Source organism: Pocillopora damicornis, chromosome 7 (assembly GCF_964200805.1).
Source record: "Pocillopora damicornis chromosome 7, jaPocDami1.2, whole genome shotgun sequence".
In the NCBI taxonomy this organism is placed as follows: Eukaryota; Metazoa; Cnidaria; class Anthozoa; order Scleractinia; family Pocilloporidae; genus Pocillopora; species Pocillopora damicornis.
This window is the reverse complement of record NC_142676.1, coordinates 8946119-8960964: the sequence shown is the minus strand read 5'-3', so window position 1 is coordinate 8960964 and position 14846 is coordinate 8946119. Positions and strand designations below refer to the sequence as shown.

The window sequence follows — 14846 nt, the reverse complement described above, 5'->3', positions numbered from 1 at the left end:
TTTCTTTCAGCCGATGGCACATGTGCAGGAGTAAGATGTCACCCAGAAGCTACATGCGAACCAAACTCGCCGCTCGGTCCAGTGTGCGTTTGTAAGGAGGGTTACCAAGGCGATGGTCGTAAATGTTCTGGTAATTTTTTTAATTAATTTTTTTTTTTAATTAAAGCTTCTTGTTTGCTGTCTTAGTCATTTAACCTTGACACCCCCACATCAATATGCATATTCTCTATACTGCTCCTCATACATTTCCTGGGGTACTGACAAGGAGAATTTGTATAACCATCACCAGTTTCTCTGCTTTGTGATAAATTTTCACTATTCTCATGACCTTAAAGTTTGATTCAGCAGATACTCTGGGAAGAGATTAGATCTCAGTCGCTCTTAGGGGTTAAATGGTAAAGACTGGAAGCGCAGCCCTCAACAATTTGCATGAGCGTTAAATCTTGCATTTAAATTTCTGTTGTCTTATCATCGTGTGCCGTCAAACTCAGTGAGGGCTACGAATCGAAGTCTTGTAAAACCAGTCTGCTACTTTTTGCAATCAGTAGAAGTTCACTGACCGAACACCCGACATATTCCTTCTTCTTCTTCTTTTTTTTTTTTTGCCGTGTACAATGTCTAATGGCTCTCCAGTCATTTTAAACGAACAAAGAATAGAGACCTCAGTTTCTTAAGGAAAAGTTTGTGCACACGAAAACTAAGTTCACGGGCTCACGGCATAAACTGCCGCACTTTTGTGTTAATTTTTTTTCCTAGTCGTTTATCGTTATTAGTTATTTATGTCCTAGAGGTTGAACTACAGGTTTGAGATGCGGGACATTGATGTCTGGGGAGATTTACTGTCCCCATACATTACAACAATACCCCAATTCTCCCAGTTAATACGAAAAAATTCGGAGACGAAATAAGGCAAAGTCAAAGCAAGGAGAATAGGAATCACAGTGCAAAAATTTTTCAACCAATAAAAAGAGTTTTCCTTCGAGCCGGATTCGAACCAGCGACCTAAGGATGTCAATCAAATTAATTTCTACAGTCCTCCGCTCTACCAACTGAGCTATCGAAGGTAATCAGATATGAAATTGTTAGTATTTTTATTTGTGTCTTAAATGCAGAGATATCCGTTTGTGTCGTTACTGAACAAAATCTAGATGAATGTATGGAAAACACACCGACGAAACATAAATGTTAAATCCCAATTTCAAGCGTCAAGAATTAAATTAATCAAAAAAAGGAAATGAAAATGTTTAAAAAAAGTAGTGAAAAATGAAATTCTTCTATAAAATACCAGCGAAATGAAAAATTTCACTAAAATTCACTAAAATGAATGACAATAAAATCCAATCAGCCACACAAACATTTCAAAAGTAACAAAAAAAGCTAAAAAAAATTTCCTTCGAGCCGGATTCGAACCAGCGACCTAAGGATATCAATCAATATCTCTACAGTACTCCGCTCTACCAACTGAGCTATCAAAGGAGCAAGTACTTGTAATTGTGTTCTAACAGAAATGGATCCGTAAAAATAACTAGAGGTCAGTTGGCTGATGTCTAAGTGGCCATTGGTATCAGTTTGAGTAAGAAGCGAAGCGAGTGAACAGCATAGCATTTGAAAATATAACTAGTGAATCAAATTTACATGGATACTTTTACCAATTATTCTAAAATACATTGTTCCTTGTTCATAGTCAAACGTCAACAACGACGACACGCTTCAGTCGGCCTTCCAAAGTTCTTGTGGTGTAAAATGGCCCGCCGAGAGAGGAAAGCTTGTCTCTCCTACTGCAGGCTGTCATGTTATCTCTCTTTCCACATGAGCAGGTTAAAAAAATAATTGCTTCTTTGTTTCACAGATATTGATGAATGTAGTAACGGTGGTGATAAGTGTCACCCAGAGGCTGACTGTGCAAACACTTTGGGATCCTACAACTGTTCATGTAACCTGGGTTTTGAAGGAGACGGATTCGACTGCAAACGTAAGTACATACTGATGCCTAACAGATGATTAAAACCGAATGAATAAATTGACTGACCGACAGACGGACTGACTGACTATTTGGCTTTCTGGCTGGCTTGTAACGACAAGTTGACCGACTGCCCGACTGACTGTCTTACTGAATGACAGAATGACTGAATGACTGACTGACTGACTGACTGACTGATTGGTTGAATGTCTAATGCTGGTTAATGGCCGAAGGGCTAACCGAGAAATGGTTTGATTGATTGATTGACCAATTGAGTGATTGACTGACAGACATTCCGATTTCTTGACTAATTGATTGACCAATTGATTGATCAATGATTAATCAAAATTGTGATATGAAACTGAAAAGCAAAAGGGAACAATTTCCTTCGAGCCGGATTCGAACCAGCGACCTAAGGATGTCACCAGAGACCTCTACAGTCCTCCGCTCTACGAACTGAGCTATCGAAGGAATAGATGTGTTCCGACAAAAATCAATTCGTAGATGGTGCTTTTTGTCAGTTGGCAGATGTAGAAGTGGCCACCGGTGTAATTTTGAGTACGACATAAGAAAATAAACCTTGATTGATTGATTGATTGACTAGTGACTAATTGATTGATTCTTAACAGCGGACGGCACATGCGCAGGAGTTGTTTGTGCGGCTGATGCCGAATGTATGACGTTGTCAAACGGTGACAAACTTTGTGAATGTAAAGACGGTTTCTCAGGAGATGGTCTCAATTGTAGAGGTTAGTGCTGCCAAAATGTAATAGATTATGAAGTAGGACACCGACCTGGTCTGGGCTCAGTCATATGTGGGGCTTACATGGGGTTATATATCGCTATCCAGGGGATTAGTGATAACAAATTGTGTTAGCATTTTCCACTGGATAGAGATTTATTAAGTGGATTTATCTAACCTTTGAACAATTGGAGCCTGATGTAAATGAAATGTAGCGTTATGAAATGTATAATTTATTGTCGTGGTCTCAATTTATTATACTTAAAGTTACCAATCAGGAGAAGTCGTCTGTCTGTCTGTTTTGTTTGTTCTTTTGCCTTTTTTGTAACCTTATTTATTTTTGGTGTCAGTTTTAATTTTATCAACATCCATTAATTTTCTGAATGAAAAGTGCAATTCGAAAGAAAAAGGTTTAATTGGTGCAGAAAACTGTAGTACGTTATAAACGAGATATCTTTGTTAAGAATGGTAATTGAGAACTCGATAGCAGTGTAATGACTAATGGTTTGGTATTTCTCTTTCCAGATATCGATGAATGCGCACAACCGATCCACAAATGCCACAGGAAGGCAACCTGCGTCAATCGACCTGGCACATACCTTTGCCGGTGTAAAATAGGGTACTTTGGCGATGGTTTCGACTGCTTAAGTAAGGAACAGCTATCGTAAGCGACTTTTCTTTTAAGTACCATGGCAGTGGAACCAGGAGCCCCCTTCCGCCCTTTTAATGTAATTTAAAGGTGTTCGTCTCTTCTCATCCAAAAAAGCATCCGTCAAGAAATTGAAACAATATTTTGCGGTATAGTTAATGGTAAAGGAAGACTACCGCCCTATGGCTAACAGAATTAAGCTTGTGCCCGTATGTAGAAGCAGGAGAAGCACGAATAAACGTCATAAACTCGCAGAACTGAAGCTTATTATTTGAGGAGTTTCAATAGGAGCCGTTCATAAGACCTTTTACCGCCGTCTGTTCAGCCTGCGCTCAGACTTTCTCGTGTAGATTTTGCCTCACGGCCACCTTTCGGGCACATCTTCTAGTACACTACTCATAAAATAAGTCATTGATACTCCTTAAAACGTTCAAATCGTCTACGTCATGTTAGGTGATGGCACTTGTGAAGGTGCTGTGTGTGACCTCAATGCCGTCTGTGTGGCACTCAATGACAGCGTGGATCCGGAAAAAGAGTGTCGTTGTAAAGCTGGATATACTGGAAAAGGAATAATCTGCAACGGTTAGTTGTTTGATTTAATAGAAAAATATGAGTTTGACACAATCATTAGGGCTTTTATTTGGTAAGGGAACTGGTCTATTTCACATTGTTAAGTTGGAAAATGACAATCTATCTATATTCACTGCAAGCGCATGTATTAGATGTCAGGTACCTTTCTCTTCTAAATTATATCATCCATGTCTCACAAAGGCATGTGTATATCAAAATTTGCTCGAACTAACGCAACGCCGTGGTCCTTGCAAGAGATTTCAGGAAGTACTTGGAGATGCGATTACCACTTATTAGTTAAAGAAGCTTTGTCCTTTCTACAGATATAAACGAATGTCTGGATAAATCCGTCTGCCCTGAAAAAGCTGACTGTTTCAACTTGGCTGGGTCTTTTATGTGCAAATGTCTACCTGGATACAAGAAGGTTGGAGAAACTTGCAGAAGTGAGTGCTGCGTTTAACTGAAATAGGACACTTGCTTTGTAAGCAAAAGTAAATGTTTGACCTTAAGGAGACGGTTAAAGCTGTGTCGTTTACTTGTAAGAAGATCTGGTGAAATTTTTGTCTCCATATTTCAGTAGAATTATCTGATTTTTTGTCTAATTGCAGAGGATTGCAAACTTTGCATAAATGGAGGCTCTTGCTCTGAAAACAACACATGCCTGTGCCCTCCTGGATTCTCTGGTCAGCGGTGCCAGTGGCGTAAGTATCAAAAGCGGAAGACAGAACCCAATTGGTTGAACATTTTGTACACATCAAGAAATGTTCCAAACACCGAAATGAAAAGGAATGTATTACAAGCAAACTAATACCAATACAAGCAAACTAAGACCAATACCAGGCATAGGAAGGGGAAAGATAACGGAGAAGACGGAGTGAACAAACAAACTGACGAGAACTAAGCTAAGGAACAAGCAAATAACAAATACAAAATTTTAAGAACCATTTAATGATATAATGATACATATATATATATATATATATATATATATATATATATATATATATATATATATATATATATATATATATGTAAATCATTAATTGGTTCTTAAAGTTTTTGATATGTACATAATTAAAAATCAGGTAATGGGTAATTAAAGAATCAGGCTAAAAGACCAAGCATCGCCCAAAACAACTGACGGTTGAGATACACTGTTTGTCATAGTTTGACTATAACGGAGTTGAAGTAAATATTGTGCTCATAATTGCACTGGCATTGTTTGTGTATATCGATTCTTCTTTGTTTTAAGATGGAGACGCATCGCTTATCTTCAGTAAAGGAAACAGTATACAACGCATGTCTCTTCCTCCCAGACCTAACGGTATAGGTGTTATTTACCAGCGACCGGGCGCGGTACATGTGGGAATTGACTATGATTGTGTAGAACGGCGAGTGTACTGGACCGAGGTCACAAAAGGAGTCATTGTGCGCGCAAAATATGACGGAAGTGAAATGGAAGTTATTGTTGACAGCAAAGAAGTCGCAAGTCCAGAGGGTAAGAAGAAAGAGAAGTGTCTCTGTTATGTTAATTTGCCATCAGATAAAGAAGAATAATAGAGGCTTATACAAGGAAAGCTGCAAGGGACTATGATTGTATAGTCGCTTTAGTATGTTGTAATTAGCTTTAGCATTGTAACTTAGAATCTATTACGTTCTTTATAATATGTGCCCTGCTAGCTAAATGTCTCCATTCACGAGTGGACATCTGTTTTCTTAAAGACATTCCTGTTTGATACAGTAATACAGTTGTTGAGATCTGGTCAACAGAAAAAGTATTTGCGTACAGGGTGGGGCCACGTCACAATCATCTTGCAGGGAAGTTGGAACACTTCTATTTCAACTCTGCGAGCCAACTTTGTACTGAGTAATATTGCAAATTTAGCCACCATTTAAAGCTGCAATTCGATATATATACATATATCTATTTTTGTTTGTTTTTGTTTTGTTTTGTTGTTGTTTTTATTTGCCTAACGCGATTATTCAACGTACCTTTTATTTATTCGTTACATTTGACAATTCATACAGGGATTGCGGTTGACTGGATGGGAAGGAACATTTACTGGACAGACTCGTGGCTTGATGCTATTGAAGTGGCCAAGCTTAATGGCAGCCATAGACGTACGCTCGTTTCCTCTGACCTGGTTGATCCAAGGGCCATTATAGTCGATCCGCCAAATGGGTGAGTCTGAGTGAGCCATAGTTCAGCGGGTAACGTCTTCAAAACTAGTCCACTCCATTTTATCTTCTGATATTCTCCTATAAATCGAATTTCAAAGCCATTAGTATCACAATTTTGATTGTTAATGGGGCAAACCTAAAAGAAGGATTTTGTACTGATATTTAGAGGTGTGATAAGCACTAATCCTAACTCGAATTCTTTGTTAATGTTGATTTAATTTAGCAAGCAGTTAAAAGTAGTTGCATGTTCTCTCTTCATCTGCAAGTTTTCTTTACCGTCACTTTTTTCTTTTAGTAAAATGTACTGGGCCGATTGGAGCCGAAACCGACCAAAGATAGAAGTTGCAAACATGGATGGAACCGATAGGCGGATCGTTGTAAGCTCACAACTCAGTCTTCCAAATGGCTTAACAATTGTCCACTCAACAAACGAGCTATGCTACTCTGATGCCGGCATGTGGGCTATTTCCTGTGTGAATCTAGGAGACCTGAGCATGCGTAAAGCATATAATCCAGCTCCCTATCCGTTTGGTATAACCAATTTCAACAGGACTCTGTTCTGGACGGACTGGACTCTTGGAAGAATTCAGAGAATGGGAATGAACTCTAAATTCCCTGACAAGCCTTTAAGGTCATTTGTAGGAAGCAACGGGAAGATATTTCACATTAAAGCTGTCCAACCGTGTGGAAGGATTGGTAAGAAGTGATAAAGAGAGTGTGCTGTTGTAGAGGTGTGAAATATTATTGTAAATAACTTCTCGATTTCTCATTCTTTTGTTCTTGTTTTTATTTTTGTTTCTTTGTTGTTTTTTCGGTGTTATCTCGTTTTCGATCAGCCGCTGCCATCAAGAACCCATGTGCCGATGCAAATGGCGGCTGCCTGGGTTTGTGCCTCTTGAAGTCGAAAACCTACTCATGTTCATGCCCCGATGGACTTCATCTTGTAAGGGCTGGAAATGTAACCAAATGTCAAGGTATGATCAACGTGGAGAGCGTACGCATTGCCTTAAATTATGGAATATTTTTCTTGCTGGGACCAAATTAAAAGGGAAAGCAACAACAGAGTTTTACGTTAAAGGGGTTCAACGAAGAAAATTGTTTTTAATTACATTTATTATGAGCTTTGACCATTTTCAATCAATGATTTTTTTGTGTGCGCGGTTGGGCTTAGCTCTACCCTAGCACACCATAAGCTAATGGTTTCGAGTCCTCTGTTTTCTTATCAATATTTTGTGAAATTTTGATTACTGCAATTCTTGGCCTTGCCCATTACATAAGATTTCCGCTGAACCATTTAAATTCATACATTTTCTTTATTGCCATTCTTGTTGTTGCTTTCTTCAGAAAAATGTGACAGTGCTCTTGGAATGGAGAGCGGCTTAATAAATGATAAACAGCTCGTTGCACATTCAGCTTTGAATGCCCGTTACGGTGCATCACGTGCTCGACTGAACCTGAGAGAATGGCCTCAGGGGTGGAGTGCGCAGAAAAATGACCCGTCGCCATGGTTACAAATTGACTTGGGTGAGGTTCGCTCTGTAACCGCAGCAGCAACGCAGGGTTATGGGGAAGATAAGACGAAACAATGGGTAAAGACGTATGCGCTCATGACATCCGTTGACGGAAAGAGATGGACCGTTTATAGGGAAGGAGGAAGGAAACGGGTAAGAGAAATAGGTTTTCTTTGCTAGTCATGTGGCCTTAATACCCTTCTGTTTGGTTTAGGAAGCGACGAAAGCATACTTTGAGTGGTTCGTTGCCACGTGCAAAGTAAGCCTTAATCTGAAGAAGACTACAAAATATTTGCTTGTGAAGAATAAGAAAAAACAAACAAACAAAAGTAGCAGTAATAAGCCAAGAATGAAAAAGGACTGAACTGAAAGATTTTTCAAGACATGTAAACTAAAGCTTATTCTTTTTTGATATATTTGCGGCATAAAAAAAAACACCTCTAACTTTGTTTAGCAAAAAAAGGCATCAAAGTAAGGAAACGTTCGCTGTATTTTGTCAATCGTTTCGTCAAAACTAAATGATAATTAGCAACACAATCATTATCATTATCATTGTAGTTATAAATTTTGTTATCGTTATTGTCATCATTTCGATTGTCAGTACTATTTCATATTAAATTTTCCGCTTATTGAATCAACTACAAGCTTGATTACATTGTTGCAAAATCATAAGGTTCTAGTTGAAGTTTAAACGACAATTTTAAAGGAAAGTGATTTCATGATGGGCTCTTCATAATCGAGACTGAAAGTGTGTATCAAGATGTCGTTCGAATGCAATTTATGATAAAGTTCGGGTACAAAGTGCGCGCCTTCAACGTGGTTGAAAGAGCGTGCTTTATCAGCGCACAAGAGCAATCTTCATGCTCCTCTGAATTCGACTGTCTTTCATTCATAAAACACACGCCTTAAGCAGTTTCTTTGCTAATTGTCATGAGAAAAACTTGCGTGTTTTTATGAGCCACAATTAGGCCGAATTTCACCGAACATTACACTTTCAGATTCTGTACAAAGAAACTTCAAGCATGTTTGATGGTTTGTGAACTTTGATGGTTTGACAGCTCTAGTCTTGTTCAACCAATCAAGAAGTGGGGACGCACCACGTCTTGTGTTTCTCCTTACACTTCTTTCGTGCTCTTGCCGCTTCCTGCGTGTTTTACAACAGAATAGAGCACAGTCGAGGCTTCCCTTTTCGTTAAATAAGTCAAAAAGTATTAGTAGCTAGGCCAGATAATTAAACCGAATAGGAATTTTTCTTTGTTGTACCATCTTTGTTTGTTTTTACCTTGCTTCGGCAGATATTTATAGGGAACGTAGACACAGGATCGGTGGTGCGAAACGAACTTAAGATGCCGTTGAGGACTCGCTGGCTCAGAATAGTCCCTCGTTCGTGGAATAACCACATTGGAATGCGGGTCGAATTTTATGGCTGCTGAACGGACAACGGTATGTGCTTGTTTGCGTTTTGGATGTTAGTGTTTTGTTTTTTTTTTTAATAATAATAAAATAGATAAGCCAAATACTTGAATTGTGAAACTCTTTATACGATAACAACATCAGTGACACCCTCGGCTGCACCTTCTGTACCACTTTTTTGTTCGTAACGCATGTTGAAGTCATTTGGGATCTATTACTGAACAGACGCACGGCAACATGGAATCTATTTCTTGAATAGAAGAAATATGTTTTCCATAACTTATACGATCATCACTTTGAATAAAAACAAAAAAATAATAATGAAACAAAAGAAAATAATAACGCTAGCAGTAACGACAATACTCATGATAATTGGATTTTAAATCTTTCGTCTCTTAAACCAACATCATATTATTCTCTTCGCTAGTAAACACAGTTCCTTCTGTCCGTTAAAATAGTCAAGTTAAATTCACTTGGAATTGCACCTTTACCAATGCTTCTCCTGTCTTATGAAACTCACTGCCATTTTCTAATAAGTTCCTTGCTCAAGGAAAATTTCCATATTCGAGTTATATTTGCCCGGTTGATAATGTGCTGACTGAGATGGGTCACTTAAGGAAGTCTATTTTTTTTTTCTTAAAGGAACGACCTTCATTTCCAAGCGGCGCAGGAAGAGAAAGTTTCACAAATCACCTTGACAACAGAAAACAGATCAGTAACATTTTAACCTGCTAGGAAAAGAGCTGGATCTGTGGAAAATAGCTTGACTGTATTTCTCTTGGTTTTTTTTCTCTCTAAAATGGATATAAACTGGAAGAAGAGTTATTTTTTTCAATAGCTGGCAGTGTTATCTATTCAATTTGGCCTTGAAATGTCCTAGAATGAATATAGACAGTACTTCAAAGGGTGACCCTTGAGTAACGCGTAGGAAAAAATCTGTATTTTTAGTAGAATGTCGTAAAGAAACATTCTATTATGATAGCAACGAACGTGCTCAATACGAATGAATCGAAGTAACATATTTCAAAGCTTTCTTGGAGAATAGACCCAAACCCTAGTTAAACTCTAAACCAACATTTTGTGACAAAAAATTGTCCCTTCTAGCTGCAATGCAGTTTCTCTCCAATTAGTTCAGAGAATTTCTAATTAAATCGAAGCAACACCCAACACATGATGCACCTGTTTCCTTAGCGATTTAATGATTATTTCATTTATAAGGGGAGAAGCATGTCTATTATTTCTGGGAGGAAAAATGTTAGGGTTGGACCTCGATTTGAACACAAAACTGCAGTATTCCAAAGTCAATGTAGCCAAGCCAGGCACAGAAGTTTTATATGTTTAAATTTAGTTTGACTATTGCATGTCAAAAATAATGCCTAGTCAGATATGTCATCAATTAGGATTCCTAAACAACATCAGCGTTATCGTTGTATCTGGATTAAATAGATCAAAATTTTGTGAAGACCTTATTAAATTTACACTGTTTTTCTTAGCCCAAAAACGTGCAGGTTTTCACTTGATAAACGGCTACGTATTGCTTTATTATTTAAGAGTTGACTCCTCCACTTTGATGTCCTTACCTTGTCCTGCCGATGTCATCGACAGCTTCTCTGTGCGTTATTCTCAACGTATTTTAAAAAGAAAAAGGGGGTTTGAATAACAAAGATATTCACTTTCTTTCAAATCGAGCGGTATTCTTTCATTCTATTTTGTTTCTATGCAGGCCCCAGTAACAGTCACTTTTTATCATACAGCAGTCCGTATCAGGGTTTACACAATAACAGCCAGTTACTGGCGCTCTACCGCCGTCTGTAAGGCCTCATACTGTGGTCTGTTAAGCTTGCGAACAGTCTCCAATTTTTGGGTTTCGGTTTGCCGTCCCCTTGTCGAGCACAGCCGCTTTTACATCTTCGGCAGCCGCACATGACGTGATATATTGAAACTAGTCCGTGGCTTAAATATGAAAAAAGCCATCTTTAATTGGAAAAAAAGCGCAGGATTTAACATCCGTTACGTTTATTCAACTTCTTAATTAAAGAAAAAGTCCCTCCTTCGTTTTGAAGAGAGTTGATCGTTAATTGTAAACATGTTAACAGTATGAAGACAATGAAAATGACGTCTCTTTATTCTCCAGTTTATATTCTGGTTAATTCAAAGTAATATATTTACTATATTTGTAGCTATACATTGGTTTTTTTTTTTTATTTTTTTCCTAAGCTTTCTGTTTGTTAATTCGTCGAATAATCTAGAGGGTGGCAATCTTTTTCGTGACAATCTCTTTCCAACCACAAAAGCGTCCATTATTTTATGGTTGTGTATCCATTAATTTCTCTTTCCTGTAATGTCATTTATTTTTAAAAAGTTCGCTCAGAAAGGGTACTCACGAACATCAACACCACATAGCGTGTGAAAATCTAATTTTTATAAATAGACAACAGAGACAAATTGTGCAAAATAAGATTATTTCTTAGTAGCTAAAATTTCGAGAAAATTGTGGTGAGGTTGTTTACCCCTTAAAGTTATTCTGAAACGCATTTTGCCTCAGGTTTTGTTTTTAAGAAATGTTTGTTTACACATAGACCAAAGCTGTTAAGACATAACACCTGAACGACAGGCAAGAATACAAGCAAACCACCTTATTTATCGAATAACTTGAAGTTCTTGTTTTAACGAAGATGAAGAAAGTTCCCTGATAACGAGTTCATCATGTGCATTTAAATATGACGATCAAGACACAAATAAAAAATTAAGCAAGTTTATTCGTGACTCTATCCAAATTATAGAAATGAAAACGTAAACTTCTTTCAGCACCGATAACATAACACACAAAGGATTCTATTTCTTTTCAATAGACTTCAAATTACAAACTGAGCTCTTTTATCTCATTGGTTCAATTCTCTTTGACAGTAAATTGATTTGGTACACAAAGCGACCTTATGAAGGGATAGAATAACTCCAGGAGGTTCATAAATTCACGATTACAATAAATAAAAGCATACAGGTTTACTTTTTACTGCCAGATGACAATTTGCAAGGAAAGGTTATTTTTCACGCTTCGCCAGCGACTCATAGCCATGAAAAATTGAAATAAATGCGAGATAAAATTGTCTAAGATCTGATCGATTTGGAAAAGTGAAGACCATGAAATCGATTCTGCAAATATTCACGGTAAGGAAGGCTTTCTAACTGCAAATAATGTTGTTTTGTTTGATGTTCCTGCATTTATAGTTATGTAACTTAAGACTTGGTTCGAAAGATCTACTACAAAATTATTGGATAGGGATCTATTCTAGGAGTTTTTTTTCTCATTAATTTTGGGAAATTTTCAACTTCTCCAACTTATAGACTCGATCTACTTGTCACTTTCTGTCGTTCTCTTTGCGAGAGTCAAAAGCCTCATAAAACATAGCTCGGAAATGTATTGACCAATCTGATGACATGTGCTATGCATAATAATGGAAGGTCCTCAAACATCCGAGTTATTCAATATAACATCCATACACACTTTCTATATTGATGTCTACATCAGTCTAGGAGGCTCTTGTAAGACTCGTTTAAATGATCGTGAATTGATGTGAAATGATAGCAATAACTGTAGCGATAACAATAAAAGAACTAGTTTTTTTTCCTTTTTCTTGCTTAGTTTTTATTCATCGCAAATGCAACTGTGGTCAGTGACGGTAAGAAGTATGAATTGAGATTTAGTAGCGAAGATAGACTGGCATCATGATGTTACAGTAACGGTCATCCGCTGAAATAAAAAGCATTAAAAGAATAAAATTCCTACCCTTAGTAAAGGTGAAATAAAGTTTGGGATGGCCTATCTAATGCTCCTAATGGACACCAATATAAACGTCACTAGCAGAGAAAACTTCTCTGTTCTGTGTTTTCTGCTGTTCGTTAGTTTTGATTCAATTACAACCGTTTCACTATTTTTTCCTTTCTGTTAAATAAATATTTGTATATATGAATTAAATATATGAAGTGTAAAATTTTGACTTACGTAAAACAGTGCTCAATACATAGGAGTAGAGCGATGTATATATTGTGGGAGGAAAAAGACAAATAAACTGCCAGTTTATCCCTACAGACCTGTTTCGTGGTTGCCCACTCATCAGGGGATTTAATGAGAATAATCTTTACCATCGCTCAGATGCAATATTATCTAATTTATGCAGCGCGAAATTTAACAGTTTAGTTGTTCCGTAGGAGGGCTTTATTTCTGTGGCGGCAGGAAAACACAAGTTCATTGCATTTGTTTAGTGTTGATAGTTCGGGTCAGCAACAACTAAACTGTTAAATTTCGCGTTGCATAAATACATATATATATATATATATATATATATATATATATATATATATATATATATATACCCATATATTTAACTATATTTGTATATCTGAATCACAGGTGATGGTGTTCACTACAACCGCATTACAGGTGAAGATATATCAAATATTTACCTTCGACTTAATAGTATGCAATTGAAGGAGAGGGAAAGCGAGCCCTAATCACAAAGCGAAGAATTTTAATTTCAGGGCTCCTAAATGACTGTTACCCCTTTTTTGAACTTTTACTTGAACCAAACGGTGTTTAAATGAAATGAAAAACATTGTGAGTGACGGAATGAATGAGCAAGAGCATGCTTGAGTGATTGGGTGAATGAGTGAGAGCTTGTGTGATCAAGTAAGTGTGTGAGTGAACAAGTTATTGCGTGAGTGATGAATATTGAGTGAGTGATAGAATGAGTGATCGAGTGAGTGAGTTAGTGAGTGATAGAGTGAATGATCAAGTGTGTGAGTGAGTTATTGATTGAGTGGGTGAGTGAATGAATGAATGAATGAATGAATGAGTGACTGAGTGATAGAATAAGTAAGTAAGTGAGTGAGTCGATGAGTGGGTGAGTAAGTAAGTGAATGATCGAGCGAGTGATCGAGTGATTGAGTGAGTAAGTGAGAAAGTTATAGAGGGAGGCAGAGAAGAAGAAAGGAATGAGAGTAATTAAGAGAGTGATGGACTAAGTGAATGAATGACTAAGAGTGACTAGTCGAGTTAGTGATTTTTTGAGTGAGGGATTGGGTAAGAGAGTGAGTGATCACTTGGGTTAGTTAGTGAGTGAGTGAATGAGTAAGAGAGTGTGTGATCGAGGGAGTGAGCGAGTGATATTGTGTGTGGATGAGTGAATGAGCGGGGGAAGGAGGCAGGGAGGAAGGGAGTGAGAGAAAATAAAAAAAAAATCAAAGCCTGTTAGTGATCTCTTTTTCCTGTTAGAAAATGTCAACTGTGGCACAAGTCCTTGTTTAAACGGAGGAACTTGTTCCAAAGATGGAAGTAGTTATATCTGCACGTGTTTGGATGGGTACCTAGGAAACCATTGTCAAACGGGGGAGTGACTGTTCCCCAAAAAGACGACACATCATAAATCCCTTGATGCCTCATAGCCTTTGGACTCTGAGATTCAGAACATTACAGGTCCGCCTGAATTACCGAAACGAAACAAAACAATTTTTGTGAGCCAATAGTCGCAATAGGTTCTTCACTGAAATTAAGGTTCTTCACTGAAATTTTCATCCATTCTGCGATATCCCGTTTGCACTCAGACTCAAACAGTTGAAGAAGATATGAGGAGATTGTAATTTTTTTGAAGGAGATTGTAACTGTGAGGTTAAGTTAATTTTATTTTTTGTCTAATGTTTGCAGTAAGATTCGAGGCAAAATAGAAAAACTTCGTTGCCTAATGGGTAGCAAATGAATGACACCATAATGACTATTTCCTAAACTATTAGTCTCATTTTTAGCTTTTTAACTCATTCTACTTT

General features: G+C 37.5%; 2 protein-coding genes and 3 non-coding genes across 6 annotated transcripts in view; 2 read left to right on the top strand and 3 right to left on the bottom strand.

Annotated features, from left to right (window-relative positions):
• The window catches only part of LOC113682668 (uncharacterized), a 44131-nt gene extending 33604 nt beyond the window's left edge, over positions 1–10527 (top strand). For both annotated transcript variants that reach the window (XM_089212870.1, XM_089212869.1), the window contains 14 exons: positions 11–130; positions 1850–1972; positions 2590–2709; positions 3228–3350; positions 3805–3933; positions 4245–4364; positions 4530–4622; positions 5174–5419; positions 5950–6103; positions 6398–6798; positions 6939–7076; positions 7447–7766; positions 8909–9056; positions 9669–10527. In XM_089212870.1, the coding sequence (XP_089068996.1) occupies positions 11–130; positions 1850–1972; positions 2590–2709; positions 3228–3350; positions 3805–3933; positions 4245–4364; positions 4530–4622; positions 5174–5419; positions 5950–6103; positions 6398–6798; positions 6939–7076; positions 7447–7766; positions 8909–9046 (2225 nt within the window). In that variant the 3' untranslated portion in view covers positions 9047–9056; positions 9669–10527. The remainder of the gene's footprint in view (positions 1–10; positions 131–1849; positions 1973–2589; positions 2710–3227; positions 3351–3804; positions 3934–4244; positions 4365–4529; positions 4623–5173; positions 5420–5949; positions 6104–6397; positions 6799–6938; positions 7077–7446; positions 7767–8908; positions 9057–9668) is intronic.
• Positions 975–1064, bottom strand: Trnay-gua (transfer RNA tyrosine (anticodon GUA)). Its single transcript is given in 2 exon segments — positions 975–1010; positions 1028–1064. It is a non-coding gene; the product is annotated as a tRNA-Tyr (tRNA).
• Positions 1390–1476, bottom strand: Trnay-gua (transfer RNA tyrosine (anticodon GUA)). The gene is given in 2 exon segments: positions 1390–1425; positions 1440–1476. It is a non-coding gene; the product is annotated as a tRNA-Tyr (tRNA).
• Positions 2345–2431, bottom strand: Trnay-gua (transfer RNA tyrosine (anticodon GUA)). The gene is given in 2 exon segments: positions 2345–2380; positions 2395–2431. It is a non-coding gene; the product is annotated as a tRNA-Tyr (tRNA).
• Positions 10528–10935: 408 nt separating the features above from the next.
• Positions 10936–14420, top strand: LOC149042417 (coagulation factor X-like). Its single transcript, XM_089213583.1, has 4 exons — positions 10936–12194; positions 12670–12706; positions 13438–13467; positions 14299–14420. The coding sequence occupies exons 1-4, from the start codon at positions 12168–12170 to the stop codon at positions 14418–14420; spliced, it is 216 nt and encodes a 71-aa protein (XP_089069709.1). The 5' UTR covers positions 10936–12167.
• The last annotated feature ends 426 nt before the right edge of the window (positions 14421–14846 follow it).

What these genes read in the sequence shown, in the direction of transcription:
- LOC149042417 (XM_089213583.1), top strand. Translation starts at nt 12,168, where the DNA reads ATGAAATCGATTCTGCAAATATTCACG. An exon ending in CGATTCTGCAAATATTCACG is followed by an intron (nt 12,195 to 12,669) that starts GTAAGGAAGGCT and finishes TTTCTTGCTTAG; the next exon opens with TTTTTATTCATCGCAAATGC. An exon ending in TCACTACAACCGCATTACAG is followed by an intron (nt 13,468 to 14,298) that starts GTGAAGATATAT and finishes TTTTCCTGTTAG; the next exon opens with AAAATGTCAACTGTGGCACA.